Source organism: Branchiostoma belcheri, unplaced genomic scaffold (assembly GCF_001625305.1).
Source record: "Branchiostoma belcheri isolate BF01 breed outbred unplaced genomic scaffold, Haploidv18h27 scaffold55, whole genome shotgun sequence".
Taxonomy (NCBI): domain Eukaryota; kingdom Metazoa; phylum Chordata; class Leptocardii; order Amphioxiformes; family Branchiostomatidae; genus Branchiostoma; species Branchiostoma belcheri.
In genome coordinates this window covers 764455-787836 of record NW_017804187.1, presented here as the reverse complement: position 1 = coordinate 787836, position 23382 = coordinate 764455, and the positions used below count along the sequence as shown (strand labels likewise).

General features: G+C 42.3%; 1 protein-coding gene across 1 annotated transcript in view; it reads left to right on the top strand.

Moving 5' to 3' along the window:
- LOC109481299 (kin of IRRE-like protein 3) overlaps nt 1–22978 on the top strand; it is a 232921-nt gene extending 209943 nt beyond the window's left edge. The window contains exons 7-16 of the mRNA XM_019783832.1: nt 434–557; nt 956–1086; nt 1584–1719; nt 2147–2274; nt 2672–2853; nt 3301–3436; nt 9543–9557; nt 12322–12466; nt 12924–13137; nt 21988–22978. Of these exons, the coding sequence (XP_019639391.1) occupies nt 434–557; nt 956–1086; nt 1584–1719; nt 2147–2274; nt 2672–2853; nt 3301–3436; nt 9543–9557; nt 12322–12466; nt 12924–13137; nt 21988–22101 (1325 nt within the window). The 3' untranslated portion in view covers nt 22102–22978. The remainder of the gene's footprint in view (nt 1–433; nt 558–955; nt 1087–1583; nt 1720–2146; nt 2275–2671; nt 2854–3300; nt 3437–9542; nt 9558–12321; nt 12467–12923; nt 13138–21987) is intronic.
- Nucleotides 22979–23382: the final 404 nt, after the last annotated feature.

The following is a 23382-nucleotide window of genomic DNA, read 5'->3' as shown; positions in this document are numbered from 1 at the left end:
ATATATATATATGTGTGTGTGTGTTTGTGTGTGTGTGTGTGTGTGTCTGTATGTATACATATATATATGTGTGTGTGTGTGTGTTTGTGTGTATGTATGTATGTATGTATACATATATGTGTATGTGTGTTTGTGTGTGTGTGTGTGTGTGTTTGTGTTTAAAGTTAAAACTTTTGTTCCAACACAAAGGTAAAATCTCTCACATACTGTGACATAGAACTTCGGCCAGTCTCGCTGGTCTTCCTCAGTAGACTGACCCAGTGAGACTAGTCACGTGGCTTCCCTGAAGTGTGACGTCAACAAACATGAACTTTCATGATAGATTCTGTTAAAGTATTAGATTAGTGTATCCCTCTTTGCCCGATAGATATACACATATTGATGTTTATAGCGTTGTATGTTGTTATAAAGTGTTATACATGATGTCACACAGATGCGCCCATCATCAGCATCACGTCCAACCCGCCTGTGACGAAGGAAGGAGAGCCCGCCACGCTGGTGTGTAACACGGACAGTAACCCCGCCATACGCAACTACCAGTGGCTCAAGGACGGCAGGTAAGGTTCACAACTTCTAACTAATTTGTGTATCATTAATTGAAAGCATTTATCACTTCCAGTTATGCATTGTTTAAGTACGTCAATGAAGGTTAGACACCCAGATTAGGAGATACCCCTTTTGCTCCTTTTATGGCCCTTTTTCGTTTTTTGTTGTTTGTGTATGTGCCATCTTGCTGTTTGATTTGTTGCGCAGTTAGTCATAGTCTTATGAGAATGACTGACAGAGAGAGAGAGAGAGAGAAAGAGTTTGAGGCTTTGACAGATTTGAAGACTATATGTGATTTGGAATCCAGAAATAGTTGCTTTTGCAGCCGCTTTTTCAACTAATGCATATCTCAATAAAGTATCAAGTATAATTCCTCAAAGTTTGAGATCTTGCATGTGCTTTGCCGCAGGACGGTAGCAGGCGGAACCGGGAAGCAGCTGACGATCACGAACCTGCAGCGGACCGACACGTCCGTCTACACCTGTCAGGCCATCAACGACGTCGGCAGCGGCAGCGGGAACTTCACGCTAAACGTAGCCTGTAAGTATACTCTCCACATGACAATACATTATTATGTTTACCTTAAGTTTGCAGAGGTAAACAATTTGACTGTTTCTGCTCTGTTTCTTTCTCTTCTTCTTGCTTTTCCTCTTCATCTGTTCTAAACAAATAAGGTCAAAGACTGGCTATCACTATGGTAGAATGTAACTGTAGCAGACACCCTGTTGTGTAAGATTACATTATGTAGCAAGTGGTACGACAGCGTTGGTGGGGGAGGGGTGGCTGGTCGCCATATGAATGTACTTATGTAGTAAGTGGCAGGACAGAGGTGGAGGGGCTGGTCACCATATGCATGAATGTGTTTGAGTAAGAATAATTAGAGTAGTAGTTTTTTTGTGAAGGTAAGCATTGTGCATTTTCTTAGCAAAGGATACTCTTGTACTTACTACAATTCTATCCAAGACGAACCGTTTGTAAATGCCACCTTTTTAGTTGTTACTATCATTTCTAAGGCCACTTATTTCGCCTCTCCCCAGACCCTCCCAAGATCACGACGACGGCCATCCAGGGCGAGAAGCCGGTCAGGCTGGGGGATCGGGTCAGCTACAAGTGCCAGGCGGACGGCAACCCCGCACCCACCGTGTACTGGAGGGTCAAGGACACCAAAGTCAGGTGGGTGCCGTCAACCTGATGAAATTTACCTTTAATCTTTTTGTTGACGTCTCAGGGAGGAGCCTAATGGTAAAGTATTGTGTGCAATTTGCAAGAATTCTAGGAATTTGTTAGACATTTTGTCCGCAGGCATGGAATGTCCACAGGAATGTCTTCCAGCTCTGTTGACACATGCCTACATTCCTGGAAACCCTTGGGAAAATTCTGTCTGCCCCCCCCCCCCCCTAGTGCCCTACTTTCTGTCACCCCGGTGCCCTAGGCCTACTTTCTGTCACTTCGTTCACTATACACTCTTCACAAGGCGTCTTCAAAATCATGAAATCATGGCACTGTCATGCAAACAATACCCCTAACAGCAAGCACTGTCGCCATGGCAATGTATGTTTTAATTGCCAGTCTTGTTTAAATCTTGTTTTTGTTCTGTTAGGTTCGGGACGAGTAACACCCTGACGTTCCCGTCCGTGAGGTACCAGGACGAGGGGAGGTACGAGTGCGTCGCCAGCCAACAGAGCTTCACCTCCAACGACACGATAGAAACATTCATCAACGTCAAAGGTGCGTCTGGATATCTCAAGTTGGGCTTCGTCTCAATGTTTTAATATCAAAATATCAGAACAATATCTTAAATTTCACACTTGTATTGTGAGTAATATGCCGAACTTAAATGTGCTTTGGACATCCTCATGTTGGGTGTTCGAGTTTTCTAAATAGATAAACATACATATCAAGTACATATCAAGAATAGTATCTTAGACTTTAGCAGTAGTCACCGAAGTAGCCATTTGACTACAAATTCTCTAAATGTTATGGGGTCAGGCAGAAACATAAAGTTTGCATGAGCGATACATTGTGGGTAAGTTGAAGGCTCTTGGCCTTCTTTATGTATTGTTACACAAGAAAAAAAACAGTGCTTACCTTTCTTTAACAAACAAGTCTACTTTAATCCCAACAGGCCAGCCGTTCATCGAGCAGGCCAGGGGGGCCGTGCGGGCCCAGGCAGGCTCCAAGGCGAAGCTGGAGTGCGAAGTGTACGGAGACCCTCAACCGGACCTGGTGTGGGAGGGGCCGGACGGGAGGGTGGAGGTGTCAGACGGGAGGGGAAACGTGCAGTCTGAGTACATCATAGAACAACAGGTAAAGTATGGTAGTGCACACACAGACAGACATACACACACACATACACACACACACACACACACGGACAAGGTAAGGTATGGAAGACTGAGTACATCATAGAACAACAGGTAACATATAGTAGAGCTAGTAGATTTTAAACACACACACACATACACAGACACACACAGACACACACACACACACACACACACATACACACGTACGCACACACACAAACACACACACAGACACAGAGACACACACAAACACACACACAGACACACGCACACTGAGAGAGAGACAGAGAGAGAGAGAGAGAGAGGTGGCAGACTTCATCCGAACACACATAGACAAATATTTTCATGCCACTTCGTAAATTCCTTAAGAGTGACTAATTTGCCTATTCGGGATGTCTTATTGACGATACAAGTGCCTAATTTACATACTTGTGACATCTTGCTGCAGGTCATAACGCCAGACGCAAAGATCAAGGGCGTCCTCACGATTAACTCGGTGGAGGAGAAACACTTCACCACCTACACGTGCACGGCAACCAACAGCGACGGCGACGCCTACAAGCAGATAGAGCTGCAGAAAGCAGGTAAGATATACATAATAACATACGAGTGACTTATTTGCATACTCTGGATATCATATTGACTATTTTGCATACTTGTGACATCTTGGTTGCATGGCAACTAACAGCGACGGCGACGCCTACAAGCAGAAAGAGCTGCAGAAAACAGGTAAGACCAAAGGAAGGAAGTTAGTAAGAATAAATGAATGAGTGAGTGAATGAATGAATGAATGAACGGATGGATAAATGAATGAATGAATGAAAATGAATGAATGAATAAATTATGGCATTTTGCAGCAATTCTAAGGGCTCGTTTCAGTTCTCTCGCTATCTCTCTATTATTAATCTGTCTATCTATAAACCGTAATACATTTCAGTAACTTAACAATGGCAAAACAAATTGGTAGGTCTACCCACCCAAATCCAGCCAATGATGGCCGCGGAAAGTTGTTCAAAGTTCACTTGACCTGAAATACTGCTGTATAACATGTCGATATGTGTATATTAATCCATAAAACCTTTACAATGTGCTGAGAGCACATAAGACTCGGGTTTTTACACGTCCGTTCACAAATCGATGAATTGGCGTCTCCGGGAATCCCGACTAAAGTTCAGGGGCTTTTGTTCCACCTCTCTGACATTTCTTTGCTCGTGCACTTTTGTATCCAGAACCATGGCAATCTACTTCTCCGTTTTAAATAGGGACTTAGGATCAGTTGGATAATCTCTGCGTATCCAAGAACGTAGATGTGCCCCTGACAAGGTTCTGGATACGCGTGGACTATCCAGAAATGTGCCTGAGCATGATTCTTGATACAATAGAACCTGTCTCTAGCTAGTTCTACCCTTTAATCCTTAAGGGTTAGGGTTATGTTTAGGCAAGGTCCTGGACTGTCTTTGCGTATCCAAGAACGTAGATATGCCCCAGGCATGGTTCTGGATACGCGTGGATTATCCCCAAAAGTGCATGAGCATGATTCTTGATGAAGCACGGTTCTTTATTCAACATGCTGTTCAAGAATTCATTCTTTCCTGGAACTATCGCAGAGTGGAACGCGCTGTAACCAAGTACAGTAGAGACATAGTAATTAGATGGCTTTAAACAATGTCTAGAGTTAGATGTTCAAGGGTTAGGTGTAACAAGTCGATCGGCAATACAGATACAGATACATGCACCACTTCCTGTGAGAGTAACACTGCTGAGTTACGACAGCAAAACTTACTGCCATGACGTAAAACGTAATAACTTGTGACGTGAGGGGCGGCCAAAAGTCGCCGCCAAGAAGTTCGGGTTCACGGGGAAACTTGCGCTGATTTCCCTCGCGTCTTATTCCTCTTGTAACATCGCCTTAAAGCGGCGTCTTGAGGCACTTCAGATGAAGTTTTATTTTTTTTTTCATTCCATTACTTCATGACTAGACATGGTGACGGCACAATCAAGTTATATCAACTTATTTTATGAGCTTTCCCACCAACGCTGAGGACAAACACAGGACAAGACAATAGTCATTTTTACTTAATAAGTTAAGTGAGGAAAGTCGTGTGAAGTGCGTTTCCCAATGGGCACAAGATCGGTGGCATGTCAGGACTCGAACCTAGGACCTCTTGGTTCTGAGTGGAGCACTCTGCCGCTACGCCACACGACAACACGCGTATTCATGGCGTCTTATCTTTCAACGTCGTCTTAAAGTTAAAGCGGCGTCTTGAGGCGCTTGAGATGAAGTTTTGTAGCGGAGACAGGAAGTTTACAGCGGCAACAACACATATAAAGGAACGAAATAACACTGTAACAAAGTAAAAGTAAAGGACAGAATATAAAATCAGAGCTATTTCTTGTCTCCTCTTTTCACATTTATCTGTCATCCAAGTTCCGGCATAGCAAGAGACATATTTACGCGTATTCGGCATATTGTCTACTGTCAGAGGGCAACAAAATTTCTTGCTTTTTTTTCTCAAAAATCAGGAGAAAATTAATGCACGCGCTGATGTCATCCATAAAAATTACTTGCTGTTGCCTGATATTAATAACCCATTTCAGTTATAATGGGGCGCAGTTGAGCGCGAATCCGCGCGAAGATGAACTTATATTGATTCTTGATAAGCGTGAATTTACCTTCGTCTTTTCTCATATAACAAAACTGTCTGGAAACATTTCGTATAAAACCGTCATGCGGCTGGCTAAATGTCGGCAACTTTGTAACGGATTATGTGGCAAGTTTTGAGTTTTTTTTACGTTGAAAGGAGAGTCTGGAATGTAGGTGCAAACACCAGCAAATGTGTTCCGAGTCAGTTGACGCCGCTACAGGTCAGGCCAAAGCAACCTGCCATGAAATTAAAGGAGCAGAAATCCGCCGACTCACCAAAAAATTATATCATTAAGAACAGGAGAATGATTAAGTAGAAGATGACCCAGAAAATGTGGCAAAGGTTTTTAAAACGACAGAACATTTAGCAAACGTATCGTTAAGAACACAGGAGAATAATTAGGTGAAAAATGACCCCAAAAAAAGTCGTTAAAGTTCTGAAAGGACGAAATATTTAGCAAACGTATCGTTTAGAACATGAGAATGATTAAGTAGAAGATGACACAGTAAAGTCGGATAATTTGTAAACGGACAAACCATTTACCTTTTTAAATTTTAGATTTTTTTTTTAATTTTAAGAAAACAAAATCAAATGGGACTGTTAAAATTGCAGCCCAAACTTGTCCTTGTATTCTATTTTGTTCAGTGAAGAAAAAAGGCAAAATCAACGATCAGGCAGCGTGCCTTGTCGTCTGCAGATCCAAGGAAAAGATGTTATACAAAAAAACATTTGAGCAAACAGTCTATGCTACAACTTGATTGTAGCTAAAACTTGTCCTTGTATTTTATTTCGTTCAATGAAGAAAGAAACACAAAATCGACGCTCCTGCAGCCCTCCTTGTCGTCTACAGATCCAAGCGGCGCCGAAGCTGTTTTTTACAATCACGCGTTCATCTCGTGTTTATGAGCCTGTATAACGTTCTGCCCTCCCGCGGGTTTGCCTTTCATCCGGAATAAATCCCCTCACATACCGGATGGAATTCCGCTTCGTTTGCTGAGATATTGTGCCAGCATTTGGGATTCAAGTGTCGTCTATGAAATTTAGACCTCAAGGTAATAAGCAAAAAGCAGTTACTCAAGCAACTGGATATGATTTTGGAAACGGTGAAACGTTTCAACAGATGATTGCGAGATGTTGGACATAGTTAAAATATATCAAAGATCATTAAAACACATTGAAGATCACTAGATGCTTCGATGAAGGTAAGACATCCAGGTAATAAAATACGCCAAAAAAGCAGTTACTCAAGCAACTGGATATGATTTTGGAAACGGTCAGACGTTTAAACAGATGATTGAGAGATCTTGGACATAGTTTTAAAAGATATCAAAGATCATTGAAACACATTGAAGATCGCTAGATGCTTCGATGAATGTTAGACATCCAGGTAATAAGATACGCCAAAAAGCAGTTACTCAAGCAACTGGATATGATTTTGGAAACGGTCAGACGTTTCAGCTAGCATCCACTACCTTTTGTCAGTGACTGAGAGAGAAATGCAGGTTTATAAGCACAAATAAGCAGCTCATTCAATCAATAGTAGTAGTAGGTATTCGTCCATCATACAAGAACATGAATTACTTCATCTACACCCTGTACTTATTATTCAATAGTTTGTGCTTATAAACCAGCACTCTGGTCTCTCAGTCCCTGACGAAAGGTAGTGGATGCTACCTTAAATGTCTGACTGTTTCCAAAATCACATCCAGTTGCTTGGGTAACTGCTTTTTGACGTATTTTATTACCTGGATGTCTAACCTTTATCGACGACACTCAAAAAAAAGTAGCAAAAGTTTTTGAAAGGGCAAAACATTCAGCAAACGTATCGTTAAGAAAAATGGAAAATGACCCGAAAAAGTAGGAATTGAAATGTGGTAAAAAGTCAAAGACGTTTCCAAAATCATATCCAGTTGCTTGAGTAACTGCTTTTTGGCGATTCAAGTGTCGTCTGCGATATAAAGCCACGGTCATTGCCGTGCGAAGATAAAGTTGTCAAAAGGGGCTGGAAGCAATTTGGTCGGCCCTTATTGTTCGCAAAACGGCCGATGGTTTACGACACGTCTCAAATCGTCGCCGTTTTACGGCCTGTCGTAAATCGTCGCCCATATTGGGTCCTGGAGCAGAAGGTTGGAGAGAGAGGTCCTTTTGCGAATGGCAAATCACTGTTGTAATTTTACTGAAAGACCCTCCAGCAAGGGGAAAACTGCTATAAATTCCTCCAACTCTTCTCTTAAAGCTTTTTATTACTTGTGGTCGTAAAAGACATGACGTCCAAACCGTTGGTGACTTCATACAACAGGGCAAAAGCCATACAACTATAAATTCCACCAACTCTTCTATTAAACTTTACATCAATTGCTGTCATAAAAACATTCTAGCCGTCGACTACTTTACACACCACCAGTTTTTCTTTAACTATGTGTAAACTGTTGATATAGTAAAGGCCCTCCAGCGAGGGGAAACCCGTACAACTTGCTATCAATCGTCTAACTCTTCTCTTAAAACTTCTTTTTATCACTTCTGGTCATAAAACATGACGTTCCAACCGTTGGTTACTTTATATAAAACCAGTTTTCTTTTAACTGTATAAACTCTTGATATAGGGCGCAACTTGCGTGGTTATATAAAGAAATGTCTCTAGATTGGTACATCATAATGGTCAACAAGAAACTTAAATTTCAAAATATATAGCCGCTATTTAACGTTATCCCTGCTGCCTAACCCTTAAACCAATACAAATTTGGTGCCAAACAGCTGGGGGTTAAAATGGCTGGCGCTATATCTATATATTCCTTTAACTATGGAACTATGCATAAATTGTTGATATAGGGCCCTACTTGCATGGTTATATAAAGAAATGTCTCTAGATTGGCACATCAGAATAGTCAACAAGAAAACTTAAATTTCAAAATATATAGCCTCTTTTTAACCTTCTTCCTGCTACCTAACCCTTTAACAAACACAAATTTCATGCCAAACGGCTACCTTCGTATCCCGAGTGTTAAAATGCCTATATCTATATTTCTCTACCTTATATCATGGATTGGAAAAGTTGAGACCCTTTTTATCGCGTCTCCGTCCGGCTTTAAAAGTTTAAATTGAATGTAATATTGGTAAAAATATATAGCGTGACGCAAGGACATAAATTTCAACCATAATATATACCTCCCTGAACGCTATATCGTATATAAAATGACTAAAGCTATTGCGTTTGCCATAAAGCCACCGCAATATCTACACCCAACGTGTTGTGCATAACCACATATAGTTGTATAGTTTTATGCTTGGCCATATTATATTCCCTCCATATAAACAAAAAGGCATAAAGAGTTTGAGTGTTATACGTGGGCCGTGTGCTAATTATGATAAAAGGTTGTAATAAAAAAAAACTGATGATAAACCAAAGAACCGAACCAGTAAGCAAGGATGTGTGTCCTAATAGAGTTAAATAAAATCAACTTTTTATCGCTTAGCAAAATTGTCGATCATGATTGTTTTTTTTAGTGCTGACATGTTGACTACTTGTCAGTATGGGATCGTAAAGTAAAATAAACAACGTTTTTATAACGAAGATATGAAACGTTTCCTAACGACAACTATAAATCTTGTTTTTATTCGATAGCAGCTAGACTTCCCCAATGGTTATCGTAGACGAAATACACTTAAGTTTATGTAATATAACTGATTTATACTGTGAAAGTTGTATGGTAGTCATCATGATAATGAATGTGTGTGTTTGTGAGGTGAACACTTGCTGTTAATGTTCGTCTGCTAACTGTCTTGCACGTTTCACCAACTTACAGTAGGTGACTGTGAAGTAACTTTCTTATAGCACGGTCTAGAAGACATTCACACGGTTTCTTAAGCTACACTTCTTGCTAAAGGTAGCTAAAGAGTTACTGCAATGTTTACCAGCTGAATGTTTTCTGGGTCGTGTCATTTTTCACATGCATGTGTTGTTTGTGCGATTACGTCACAAATACGTCACCCTACGTCACAAATACGTAATCTCTTGTTGTCACGTTCCTTTTTCCCGCCACCTCAGGAACAAAACCTCCCAGTAAGTAGCACTGCTGTTTCTTTTCTCTCTCTCTCATTCATTCACTCCTTCACTCTGCTCTGTGTATGTCTTTGTTAGACACGCTGTCCACAAGAGGATGCGACTGCGAACTAAATGTTTGGCTACTAGCTCAAAGTTGTGTTGTTTTTTTCTATGTTGTGACCTTCTAATCTTTTTGAGTAAGGAATCAGGACTTTCACGTAAATGACTTAACTGTTACCATTCAGCTTGTCAGTTCTTTTCATGATCATCCTCATCGGTTGTTCTCTTCAGGAGGTGAAGCAAGCGAAGTTATCCTTCCAGTACGATTTATCAGACATTGCCGACAAAAGTTCCGACCCTTGTACATTGTTGTTTTGTAACATTTTATTGCAGTGTGGACATGAGCTGTTATTTTATCTTGCCTCTTAACTTTAACTTGAATGTTTTAAGAAAAAAAACATGATAGCCCTGCGTCTCTGCGGCATCCTTGGGTCGCTGTTTATATTATCACCTCCAGGACCTCCGAAAACTCGGGCTTGTAGATCTGACAGGTTGATTCTCTGGTCGGTTAACAAGGCGCGGCGATTGTTATGGATGCATTATGAGATGCGGACGGGATAACGTCCATACATGTCCAGTTGGTGTGACCAATATTGTCGGAACAGGCAGTCATGTGTTGGATATTGGATGTGTATCGGGCTTTTGGAGAATATGAAATTGTGGCAGCGGCGTTTGATCCTGAACGTCAAAGTGTCTGATTTCTGCAATGCCGCCCAATGTGAACCACTCTGGCATTAATGGGACAGATCAAGCCTTCAGGTTTTCGTTTTAGGAGATAGCCAAAGAAATAGCTATCTATTTCAGTCTAGTACCAAATGTTTGACAGATCTCTTAAAGAAGTTCATAGACAAAGGACGAATTTTCATAACGTTTTGTGTATTTTATCGTATAGCTATTATCAGCAAATTAACAGGTCAAATTAAAGTCAACAGGTTGTAAATATGTTTAAAGTTAAAACTTTTGATCCAACACAAACAAGTTCTCTCACCTAGAGCCTTCGACCCGTCATCCTGGTCTTCCTCAGTAGTTTTAGAATAAGTAACAAGTACGCAATTCAGCCTATGGCTGCGATATACTTTTCATACCCGACCAAAATAATCAAATAAACCATTCATTCATTCTTTCAGTATGAAATTAAGGGCCAGACAAATCCAATTATGGTCGCTATACAGTTAGTTGTTCAGCTTACACCGTCTAGTGGAAAGGAGCCTTAAAACTCATGAAAGCTGCCACCAATATAAGAGCAGCAGCAAACGACAGTAAAATGTTAGTGTTGGAGATATCTAGGCTTATCATTTATTACAGGGCCACCCAGACGTTTTAAATGTAGAATAAAAACAAAGTAAAGTGTAACTACAAAATTAGAGGTAAAAGTCCACTTTACTGAAAATGAGTAAAGCAGTAACTGTTATTGCAGTATCAAACTGGCACAAAGTTTTAGTACAGGAAAAAAACTAGAGAAAGAAGATAAGAAGATTCGACGAAAAGAAGATTAAGATATCAAATGTAAATGCAGAAACAAAGTGGATTGAATTACTACTTCAGAAGCAAAACCGGTGTAAAATTTTAGTGCACCGTAACTTAAAACCAGCCCACTACAAGCTTCAAACAAAATATATGTCAAAATATGTCATTTTCGTCTTGAACGTACGATTAACTATTAGGTATTATTCACATAACATTGCATATGTGTCATAACAAAACGCGACAAATCTCTATCCATACATATCATATATAAAAAAGAAATCTAACTTGAGGCGAGTTCCACAGGTTAATCTCCCCCATAACATCATACTCTGGTTTAATTTTTCATCTATATGCCGTCCTGTGCGGCACAGAGAATGAAAAGCTTGCACTGATAGAAGATGTGGGGTGATGATACGGAACATGATTGGCAGAATAATTGCTTTCTGCCTTATGCTTATCTCAAGCGGCCTACAATGTATGTCGTTTTGAAAAGTACATGTAATCCTCTGCGCTAACAATGATTGTTGTTGAGACGTTGACGTCAAGAGTGTGATGACCCGCTAAGACTTGATAGATAACGTCGTGATGTTTTGTAGCAACGTCAGATTAAGGCGGTGATACGAAAAGCATCAAACTCAGAGACCCACGACAATGAAATGGTGAATTCATTTCGGTCAGATGTTATGATATGTCAAACGTATTCCCAGTATCAGTTCAACAGGTTTTGAACTGCTACTTTTTAAAACAATTTTTTTCGAAATTTTTGACTGCTCAATCCCTACGCTTCTGTGACGTCCACGTCATGTCATGTAGATAGAACATGTTATTCGGTGAGCTGTGGATTATAAGGAGCAGATAGTTTGCGACGCCCCCCGTCTCAGTTGGGTGTAATGCCATGACTTGATGACTACTTTAACTCTCGGTAACTGGGATGTCTACCCCCCTCCCCAGAATCTGGCGGTCACAAGCAGTCTGAAAAGTCTTCTGTCTAAACGCTGCTACCTTTAACTAAGTCCTGTGTCTTTCATGTTCTGTCTTTTCGACCACGCATATGTATAAACTGTGTTCCTCTCCATTGTCAAGATTACATGGACCCCCCTCCCCTCCCCTTCCCTCCACAGGACGTCTGAAAAGTGCCCATGGCCACAGACGGTACTACCTTAACACAAAGTCATATGTCTTTCGCATGCAAAAAGCTATACTTCTTTCCATTGACAAGCTGACTGGTTGACTGTTTGCCCCCTCCCTCCTCCAGAATCGGGCGGCCGCAGCCAGGCGACCGGCTTACAGAGCCCGCTGTCCATCATCGTGGCTGTTATCGTGGTGGTCGTGGTCGTCGGACTCATCATTCTCGGCGTGCTGGTCTGGTGGAGGAACAAGCGGAAAGTCAACAAGGAGAGGTAAACAAAATCCTTTCATCCAACTAGAAAAGGACCAGTTGCAAAGCAAATGCATATTGTTTACCTTGTCTACTCTGTTAATTCTTACTCAAACACATTCACATATATGGTGACAGGAGTCTAAATCCCTCCTGCTAGAAAATTGCAACATGATGTAACCCAACACCAGTTACCATGGCGGCAGCCTTCTGGTTCAGTCTGGTCAGAACTCACTGTTTGGAGAAGAAGAAACGTAGCAAAAACAAAATGTTTTTATCCACAGCGCACCAATCAACACCGCGGAAAAGGGGGTGAACAGCAAGGCGGCCATTAGCAAACCGCCAATGATCAACGATTCACCAATCAGCTAACAGTAACTTTGCCTTTGATCTGCAGTGCACCAATCAGCTAAACGCTTCTTTCTCTTTAATGTACACCGCACCAATCATCTTGCTTTCTCTCTCCCTTTGATCCTTAGCGCACCAATCAACACGGCTGAAAAGGGCGTGAACGGCAAGGCGGCCATTTCAAAGCCACCCATGATGAACGACGGGCCGACCGACCGTGAGATACAGCGCATGACGCACGCCCCGCCTCCGTATGACCACGAGCCCAGATACAGCACCGGATCTCTCAGCAGATACGACAGGACCCTACAGGGCAGCCCCTACAGCCCAACCGGCATATACCATGTAAGTATATAAGTCCCTACACATCCTTCTAAACAGGATATAATATGTACAGGTCCCTACATAGGTCTGAACTGGATATGCCATGTAAGAAGAAGTCCCTACGTCCGTCTAAACAGTATATATCATGTAAGCATAGGCCCTTACATACAGCCCCACCGGCATATACCATGTAAGTATATAAGTCCCTACATCCTTATAAACACGATATACCATGTCCCTACATCGTTTTAAGCAGTATATACGGTATTTGTCCTCTGCGTTTGGTGGAGGCATATTACAAGTTGATATAACTTGAGTGTGCCGTCACCATGTATCGTCATGAAATGTCGGAATAAGAAATTTAAAAAAAGGATAAACTATGTAGTATTAAGTACAAGTATAGCTTTAGATGATTTCCTTCTGGAAAGCAGTTGTTCAGCTGTTCTATAGTGGTGGCCTAGTTAACGCTTGGCATCTCTCTGGTCCTGGCGAGTGGCCAATGAGCTTTCGTGGTGAGCATGGGTGACTATGCTTCGATGGCCTGGCTACACATGTCACACACTCACATACTGCAGAAGCATCCGTACATACATACATTATATACATTCATTCAAACATAGACAACAAGGACAGCACATTCAGCACATCCAGCACTATCACAACAGCGTGTGTACCTTCTCAGCATTTCTCTTTCTCAGTTAGTAGAACCTATTGACGGTATTTTTACATTCGTGTGCCCAGGGATGTCTGAAAAACAGATCCACAGATCTGAGATCTACTCTGGTTAAATAAACTTAAAACTTAAAACCTGTTCCCTGTGTAGGCAGTAGAACTTAATAGTATAGCGACAGGGGACGATATTTTTGGCATTGAAGGGTTCCATTTTATCTGCAACATTTCTGAGGAATACGTTTATGATCTGAAGTTGCAAAAGTTCATAGGAAACAGGCGTATTTCTACACCATGTTTGACGTCTGAGGGAACGTTATATAAACTGCGCAGTCATCAGAAATGAATCGGCTCACAGCGGGAGACGATATGAGCTAGGCGGAACCGCTTTCCATCGCTGTATGAGAAGGATATGCATCATGAGATCGCTTGACTGCGCGAGGATGCACGCTCCGGGATTGCATAGCCTCCATAGCACGCCAAAAACTGGGGGTCTTCGGGGTCTTTTGGAGCTTTTATGTGCTATCTTCTGATTGCATATAGACAACATAGCCGGCCTGGTTGAATTACCCCCGTTTCTTCAAGAACTGGGCTAATCAGAAAACCGCCGAAGACCACCAAACCCCCAGTTCTATAAGCCTGCTACTGAGGCTAATCAGAAAACAGCCGAAGACCACCAAAACCCCAGTTCTATAAGCCTGCTGCGGAGGCTAGGGATTGCAGCCATCTTCTCTCATTTCCCCGCAATATTGTGAATCTGGAACAGCGGGCGGATGAGCATCTTTCAACCACCTCGGGGGAAATAATCGTTCGACCATCGCTTCTTCCAAGAACAGAGATTATTGCAAAGAGTTCTGAAAATAGTTCAGCGGCATATAGCATAGCAGGGGTTTGTAAAAGAATGGTTTAGAGCTCAGAGCACATCCCTTTAATAACTTCGCGGCCGCCCTCTGTGAGCGTTTGAGATTTCTTCTGTTCATTTATGAATCGCGAGGAGGGCGATCTCTCCTAAAAGTAGGCGTTTTGACGCACGTTTGTGTGAATGTTTGCGGTTTGATGAGGAAACTGAGCTTAGCAGCAGTACCAGGCAGTGTTTCACATGAAATGAATATCACAGACAAAGTGATGGCAAAAGTTTGAAAAACGTACGTGTATGTTGAAGCCACCACTAAACCAATAAACTGAATGTTGCCGAGAGATAATCTTGGCAAGAAAAAAATAAAAACGATACAAGTTTCAAGCTAGTTGTCATCATAACTTGTGATGTCCGACAGAATAATACAAACAATCTCACTTTTGGATTAAAAATATTCAGACATTTATTGCTCCTTCCAATAAATGGATTCTTTGACAGAGAATGCATGATGCTTAAAGAGATATAGTTACAATGGTGGTCTGTCCGATATATATATATATATATATATATATATATATATATATATATATATATATATATATATACGTAGGTTGCATAAGAGCATTCCATCAGAGTTTCTTTCTGATCGACTTTATGTGATAAAATATAAATCCGTGGGTCACAAGTTGCCACAAGAAGATTGCCACAAGCCGCCACGCCTAATCTCGCAACAAAGTAACGTCTAATCTCGCCACATTACACAAGTGTCAGCAGGGATTACCGTACATGAAGTGGGCACATGACGGGATAAGCCAGTGTTGCGCCGGCGTATCTACGGTAAGCCGGAGGGGTCCATCTGTACCACACACATGTCACATTCTTATAGCGTGGGTGGAATAACTCTTCAAAACTCTTCGCATTGTCCAGATACCTCATTCAATAAACTTCAACAGTCAATGTTTCCAACTGAAAGTACTCGTAATTATAAAGTTTGATCATGGATACAAATCACTAACAACACATTTAAGAAGGCAACTTTTTCCAGCCTTTCTCACTTATTCATCAACAGAAAACACACATGCGAATTTCCACAGAAATGATTTATACTTTGCGCTTTGTTCGACCTGAACCACTGGATTAGACATCTACCTTCATTCCGACTGTCGCAACTGCAGCTTTGCCGGTGAAAGTTGCTTATTTTATGGTAAAATTCGGTGCGCTTCACACCTTTCCTGCAGTCTTTAATCACAAATAAATACATCCTTTAGATTAACGGACTTAATGTGAATCTCGTACTGTGCCCGTTCACATTTCACAAAATACTAAATTTAAATTATATTTCACCAAAAGCCAATTAAATGTAATTCGATGTGAACGAGGCCTTTAAAATGTATTTTAAAACTATTTGCTGGCCTGATGACCTAGGCTGGAGCGGACTTTACCGACTCTGACGATTCGAGCTTCGTGTACGAGAGAGAGGCTCAGCCGACTCGCGTCAAATCTGCACAGATTCGCCATGTGAGTATAAACTACCTAACACGGTAGAGTAGAGTGACAAAAACGCCACTGCATTTCATACACTAACTGCAAGGGGGCCAAACCTATACCACCTGGTCCTGATGCCCAGGAAACAGTATAAAGGTACATAACGCGGTAGAATAGAATGACAAAAATGCCCCTGCAGTTCTTACGTTAACGGCTAGGGCGCCCAAACATATACCACTTGGTCCTGATGTCCAGAAAATACATAACGCGGTAGCGTACAATTGACAAAAACGCCCCTGTAGTTCTTACATTAACTGCTAGGGGGCTCAAACCTATACCACCTGGTCCTGATGCCCAAACCATGACTTGTCCAGAAAACAGAAAAATAGTTGAAAACACTGCTAGGATTAAATTTCCTAATTTCTTCATTTCGTTCCACTCTGTCTTCTATTCTGTGAACCTGGGTTCATTGCACTGTAGTTGATGACATGTGTCCACTAGTTTAGTGTCCACTAGTTTTCGCCAAGGAGACAACTTCTTCGCCTTGACTGTCTAGTAGGTTGAGGAGAGTGAAACTTGTATGTGATTTTTTTTTTGGGGGCCATCAACAGGTCGCAAAACACGAGATAATACATTTTATCCCAGAGAGAAGTCAAACAAGGCACCCTTAGGAGGTCTTTGTATATCGACAATCATATACATAGCTTTAGGATTTCTAAGACGTTCCCTGCCCTTTCTCGAAGAAAATGAAGTGACGGCTTTTAAGTAGTTCGCGAAAGTTTGCAAGCCTTAAGAGGCAATGGGAGGAAGAGCAGCCGGCTTGACGTGAGCACACCGACAGAAACATCAATAAACCTGCCCACAGAGGGACGCACATTCTCGCCTGTCTTACGCCTGGTGTGTTAGAGCTGGTAAGGCCACACTAACTTAATTCTATGGATGACATCCTCTGATGACCCCAAAACTTGTTAGCGCGGGGGAATTAAAAAAAGTTCCAGCCAAAAAATGCTGCTAAACTGGTATTGTGAAGTTGCGGTCGTGGGGTCGTGTGGCGTAGCGGCAGCGGCAGAGTGCTCGCCTCGGAACCAAGAGGTCCCGGGTTCGAGTCCTGACATGCCACCGATCTTGTGCCCGATCTGGATTTTTTTGCTCGCCCGCGCGCACTAGTTTGGTGGTCTTCAGAGGATGTCATCCATAAAATTAAGTCAGTATGGCCATATTTTAGAGCCGGTAAGACGTTCTCTCCACGGGACCGGAAGATGGAAGACCGGATGACGTGCGTGGGGGCAGAGGGATGGCTGGAGAGAGCTTCACGTCAGGTTGTTCAGTCCCACAGTGGTTACACCATCGGGCGGAATCAATCACTGAACCACCGCACAGACACCGTACCAGTTCTCACAAGACTGGAGTGTGAGCATTGATGGGGGCCCGCATGCCCTTTTCCGTAAAAATTCCATGGTATTTTCTCTTAACCAACGCCTGGAAGCTTGATGATGTCTTACATCGAGGTTGTTTGACACTTGACGCCTTGGAGTTGGATTTTGTCAATCCGTCCATCGTGTCGGAATCCATCACACCACCGAACTGAGACAATGTACCAGATCTCACAAGACGGGAGTGAGAGCACTAATGACCAGAGGGATGCATTACATGAAGTCTAAAGTGTATAATCAGGGCGAAATTCCAGGGCATTTCCTTTAACCAGCGCCTTAAAGCTCAATGATGTCTTACATTGGGGTTGTTAGATGACTGATGTAGTGGAGTTCGTCAATCCGTCCTGACAGTTACAGAGTCTAGCTGGCTCGTCTCCGCGGAGCCCGGTGGCAGTTGGACGAGATAAGCTTCAGAAAGAACTCCGCAGACAGGATCGGAAACGATATCCTTCCTCCCTGAAGAAAACGGTGTAAAAATAAACTGACAGGCGTGCAACAGACTTGACGAACTGTTTGAAATAAGTTCAACATCGCACACAACAGGTGCCTAACTAGTTGTACACGCGGTTGGGTTGTGAGCAGTAGAGTTAGATATGTTCCCCTCATTTATCAAGTTAACGGATTCAAGATACAAAGATCAAACTCTGGTGCTAAGAACAGTTGCAAGTCGATATGCTGAAGGCACCGTTGGAAATTCTTAGCATAACAACAAAAATACCTAGTAGCAAACTCCTCATTATAGATCAATCTATATATTTGCTCTGTAGAAGGGATTCCATGTCACAATATCAATTCTAGCTCAAATTCCCGAAGCTGGGAAGATGGTTTTGAACTAACAGCAATTAGACGAAAACATTGCATCATTATTGTGCTGGGGGACCTCCTACAAAGGCGTAACTAATTGAACACTTTGGGGTTAAATTGAGAAATTTATCATCTGCTGTCGTCACAAGAGAAGCTCAGAGAGAAATGCATTGATCAACACTGACCTGCAGTTTTGTAGCACCACGGCAGGGGGAGCAGTAGATTAGGTACAAGGATTGCATTAACTCTCAGACATACAGACAGTGCACCAAAATACCACACTTCCAACCAAAACATGCATGGAGAAATATCATCGGAAACACAAACACACAGACACACTAAAAACGTTTTAACATAATCACATATCACATACAGTTACAGCTTGTGAAGAAACGACTTTCTGTGAGGCCCGGTACAAGGAATAAGGATTTGGCCACTCTGGGATCGAGAGTCCCAAAAATTGCTGTACACAATAGGCTCTGTCCCAGAGTACCGCACCACTCATTTCTACTAACGCCTTATATGGTGTGTGACGTCACAGCCACCATGCTGGTTGGTTAAGAATTGAACAGTTAGACGGGTTAATTTGCATGTGTATGACGTGACTACATATACACATTTAAGTATCCACGAAAACTCCATGGTTTAAGCATCCAAGATGGCGGACGGTACTTACGTCACAATCACGTGGGTGCCAACACTTTACTCTTTCCTCTCTAGCCTTCCTATCTCAACTGACTTGCCTTGATCTCTGTTTATCTTGACTTTGCTCTATAGAAACGAATGCATCATTTCCTCATCTACTGTGTCTTTCAGAGACTTTTCTACTATGCGATATTCTAATATCCCACTCTGTGGTACTACTTACTTCATGCTTTTGCGATGTGGGGAGGAATTCTAACATGCTCCTTGCGTTACTCACTTTTACCCTCGCCCCTTGCGCATTGAGAGGTCCATCTTCTGCCATGGCACGGCCATGTGGCAATCACGAATTAGAATATTAGAATCACGTGAATATCACGTGGTGATCACGCCGTGGTCAGGTGGCAGAACATGTGGACCGCAACCAAGCGCGAGGAGCGAGGTCGCTGTGGCAGTGTTGCAGACAGAACTCTTATAAACGCAAAAAAATTTAGGCGTTTTAGAAACGGATTAAAACAAAAGCACCTCCCATTTCAACCGTCCAACATGGCGGCCAATATTGACGTCATGTCACGTGAGTGCAACCCCCCCCCCCATTCTTGGTCGACGAAGGTCAGACGTTTCAAGTACTACTTTCCGTCATTTACCACAAAAGTCTGTAGTTGAACAGGTATGGATAAAAGAGTACGAAACATATTATGGGAGTTCAAAATTGGGTCCCTGCAAAAAACAGCCACAAATCCAAATTTACCCCACAACCTTCCGGTTCAACCATCCAACATGGCGGCCGATACTTATGTGACGTCATGTCACGTGAGTGCAAACGCCCCATATTTGGGAGATGTACAAGACATCAGTTACTCAAGCAACTGGATATATTTTAACTTTCAAACGTTTCAAGTAGCATGCCCTACTTTTCGGAATTTGGAATTGTCCCAAAAAATCATAAATTGATAAAAAAAATCTTCAGAGTTCTGTGTGCACCACTGGCTCTTTCTGTACCTTTACCTTTTCCTGTTCTTCGCCCCGCATGTCCCGCTGCGCAGCAGGGATGGGTGTGAAGGAGGGGCCCGGACCGGCAGCACCAGGGCTCCCCGAGGCCATAAGGTCCTGTGCTCTCCTTCTGGCTCTCCTTCCTTTCCGCTACGCTATGCTTTTTCTCACATTAACTGCATGTTCATATCGATACAAAACAACAGTCAAACCTGTGTCTTGTGTCCACCTCTCTCTAAAATAAGGACCGGCAGCACCAGGACTCCCTGAGGCCATAAGGTCCTGTGCTCTCCTTCTGGCCTTCCTTTCCTACGCTATGCTTATTCTCACACGTTTTTCTCAAACCTGCATGTACCAACTCTGCATAGAGAACACTAGGTTGTTGATATACAGTCAAACCTGTACAGTGACCACTCTAAAAATAAGGTCCTGTGCTCTCCTTCTGGCCTTCCTTTCCGCTAGACCTATGCTATGCTTTTTCTCTATCTCTGTTTCTATTCATATCGAGCATGTGTTCAAAACTACAGTCAATCCTGTACTACTGACAACTAAAACCTGCCAGTGACATCTCTGCGTTGAAAACAACAAAGTGTTAACTTTTAGTGACAACTAAAATATGCATGTACAAGTGACCAACTATGCATAGAAAACACCAATTGATATGCAGTCAAACCTTTACTAGGCGACCACCTCTGCATAAGGACCACCTGGACCATGGCGGGCGCTTCATTGACCTGTCTATTGGTCCCATTTGTCACTATAAACAGGTTTGGCTGTACATCTTGTCAGTAGAAGCTTCTGGTGTTTAAAGAAACCCCAACCCTGTCCCTTCTCAACCCTATACAAACCCTTGTGCCCCCCTCATAATAGCAGGGAAGGACCATTGCTGATTTTGGGGAATGGAAAAAGAACTGCTTGGCAGTCCTGTCTTGGCAGTCCTGTCCTGTCTTAAACAGAGTGACATTCTAATAATTTGTCCCCTTTCGAGGTCATTGACAATATATAGAAACTTTTCATTTGTGCATGAACTGGTCTTGGATATCTTTGAAGTTGTCATTTGGTCCGTTTGATAATGTGCAATTGCATGAAGCATCGTTTTGTGTGAACGTGCATGTGACACCCGCTTTTAAGTGTACAGAAACATGCATGTAGGTGAATATGACATTTGTAAACGTGCATTCAGGTATCGTAAGGCACCATAGCATATACAAATGGGTACATACATAAGTATTGTTCATTAACTTATCTGATTATTTCTCATATAATACCTTGTCTCATATCTTTTACTTTTTAAGAGTTGTTTGACCCATTATTGTAATGCATATGTATTTACTCGATGGCTAAGCAACAGAGGTGAAATTCAGCATAACGTTGCTAGTCTTTTTTTCTGTTTTCTAGTTTAGTGCTATATAATTTATAGTGCTGGGAGTAGTTTTGTCACATACCTCCTAGTTCACTCATTTATTATCTTTGTACAATTTATTTTGCATTGGAAAGTCATGTGTATGATTTGATTCGGTCATATACTGTATATAGTTATGTGTGATATGTTGAATTTGTATAGTATTTCATATTTCTAGTGTCTTTCCAACTTTTAAGCAACCTGGCTGGCTTCCTATCCTATTGCTCCTTCCCTGTCCTCTCCCTTATTGAACCTCATCAGATGGCCATGCTTCATTTCTTTACTTCCACGTGAGCATCACGTGAACACCACGTGAGCATCATGTGAGGTACACGTGTCTTTTTCATCCCTTTTCGTGAGTCTACAAAAAGATGCTGCGGTGCAAGGCGGTAACGTTTTTTGTTAGCTAGGCTTTTCTGCCAGCTCCAATTTGGGTAATTTGGCTGTAGTAACACGTTACGATTTTGCACCACACCATCTATTTGAAGATTCCATACACGAAAATGATGATCATGCCAGTGCCATGTGACGATCACGTGAACTAATCGTGCACCTTTTTCCCGCCCTTTTCTTCATATCTTCTCCAGAGCGGCTACACGGACGACAAGTTCTTCGGCACGGACCTGGATGTGGACCTGTCCGCCCGCTCCGGTGGATCCCGGAGACCATACTATGGCACTTCGGACACCAGCTTCGTATAACATCAGCCCCCTCCCCCATCTAACCCCCTCCCCCTTCCTCCCATCTGCGAAAGGCAGAACAATTTTGTACGTAGGTCTGCTGTTGTCGTGTCTATCGTGATGCACAGCTGTCAATCAAGCATATCGTTTCTGTGGTATCATCAATGAGTATGGATACGGTCATGCATCATGTCTTCACTTTCACGTGAACATCACGTGAGCATCACGTGAATGAACGTATCCTATCTATATCTTCAGGCAGTTTTTTAGCTTTATCAAATTTGAAGCCGCTTATCGCAAACTACCATGAAAATATCAGGAGAAGGATTGCTTCCACAAATTTCTGTGTACATGATCTCTACAACAAAAACCTTAAGCGCAGAAAACAACACATTGCTCTCATATCTTTCCAGCCATTTTCTAGTCAACTGCATTTCAAACCACATTTGTGAGGTCCTTCGTTTCCATGACTACGCAATGATTGGCAGCTGTTTCTCACGATGCTGACATCAGGATAGTCGCTCTCTCCTGTGTGTATGCAAACCCTCTGCTATAAATTAGACCATCATTGTAATGTATTCTCCTAAAGAAGAAAGAAATTTTGTATCCACTCTGCCGGTATATCTGCTACAAAATGTGCTTAAAAATCCTCTCTACTGTTGTGGAGAGACTTTTCTACGTCCTGTACCTGTGACCGTGGTGGTGTATAGGCGACGGTGGTTAGAGCTACGGGTAGGCAGTATTGCTAGTTTTTAGACTTAGGAATCGGCGGCCATTTTCGGCTGCTATTAAAAGTGTTTCGGACTTGTGATGAACAGATAGTTCCTTATCCTGGAAGCCAGCCTTTTTTTTAGTTTCAGTACGCTCGACTAGTCACAAAAAGACAGTATCAAATTGGCCAGGCAGTATCCATTTGCCACTGACAGGTGGTGGGGGTAGCGACAAAAATAAAAAGGCCATATATAAAAAGGTAACGATCATTCCCCCCACAACCTCTGCTTGGAGAGAATTACTCTGCCAAAAAGACTGGACCTGCACATATTCTATCTGCCTGTCATTTGAATACTTGAAATTTCAAACAGGCGCGCTGATTGGCCAAACCCGAGCCCCACTACGACTGTGATTGGTCTTCCAATCAGTAGAGGCCTTGTGTAGCGCGCGAAAGCTGAACTGGCGTCATCACAAGAAGGCAAAATATGTGTCTGCACCGTGGGTCCATTCTAGCCTCCACCAGGCCTTTCTACGGGAATACGGATCGTACAATTCGGCAAGAAAGGAAAATTGGTCAAGGGAGTCCGGCCG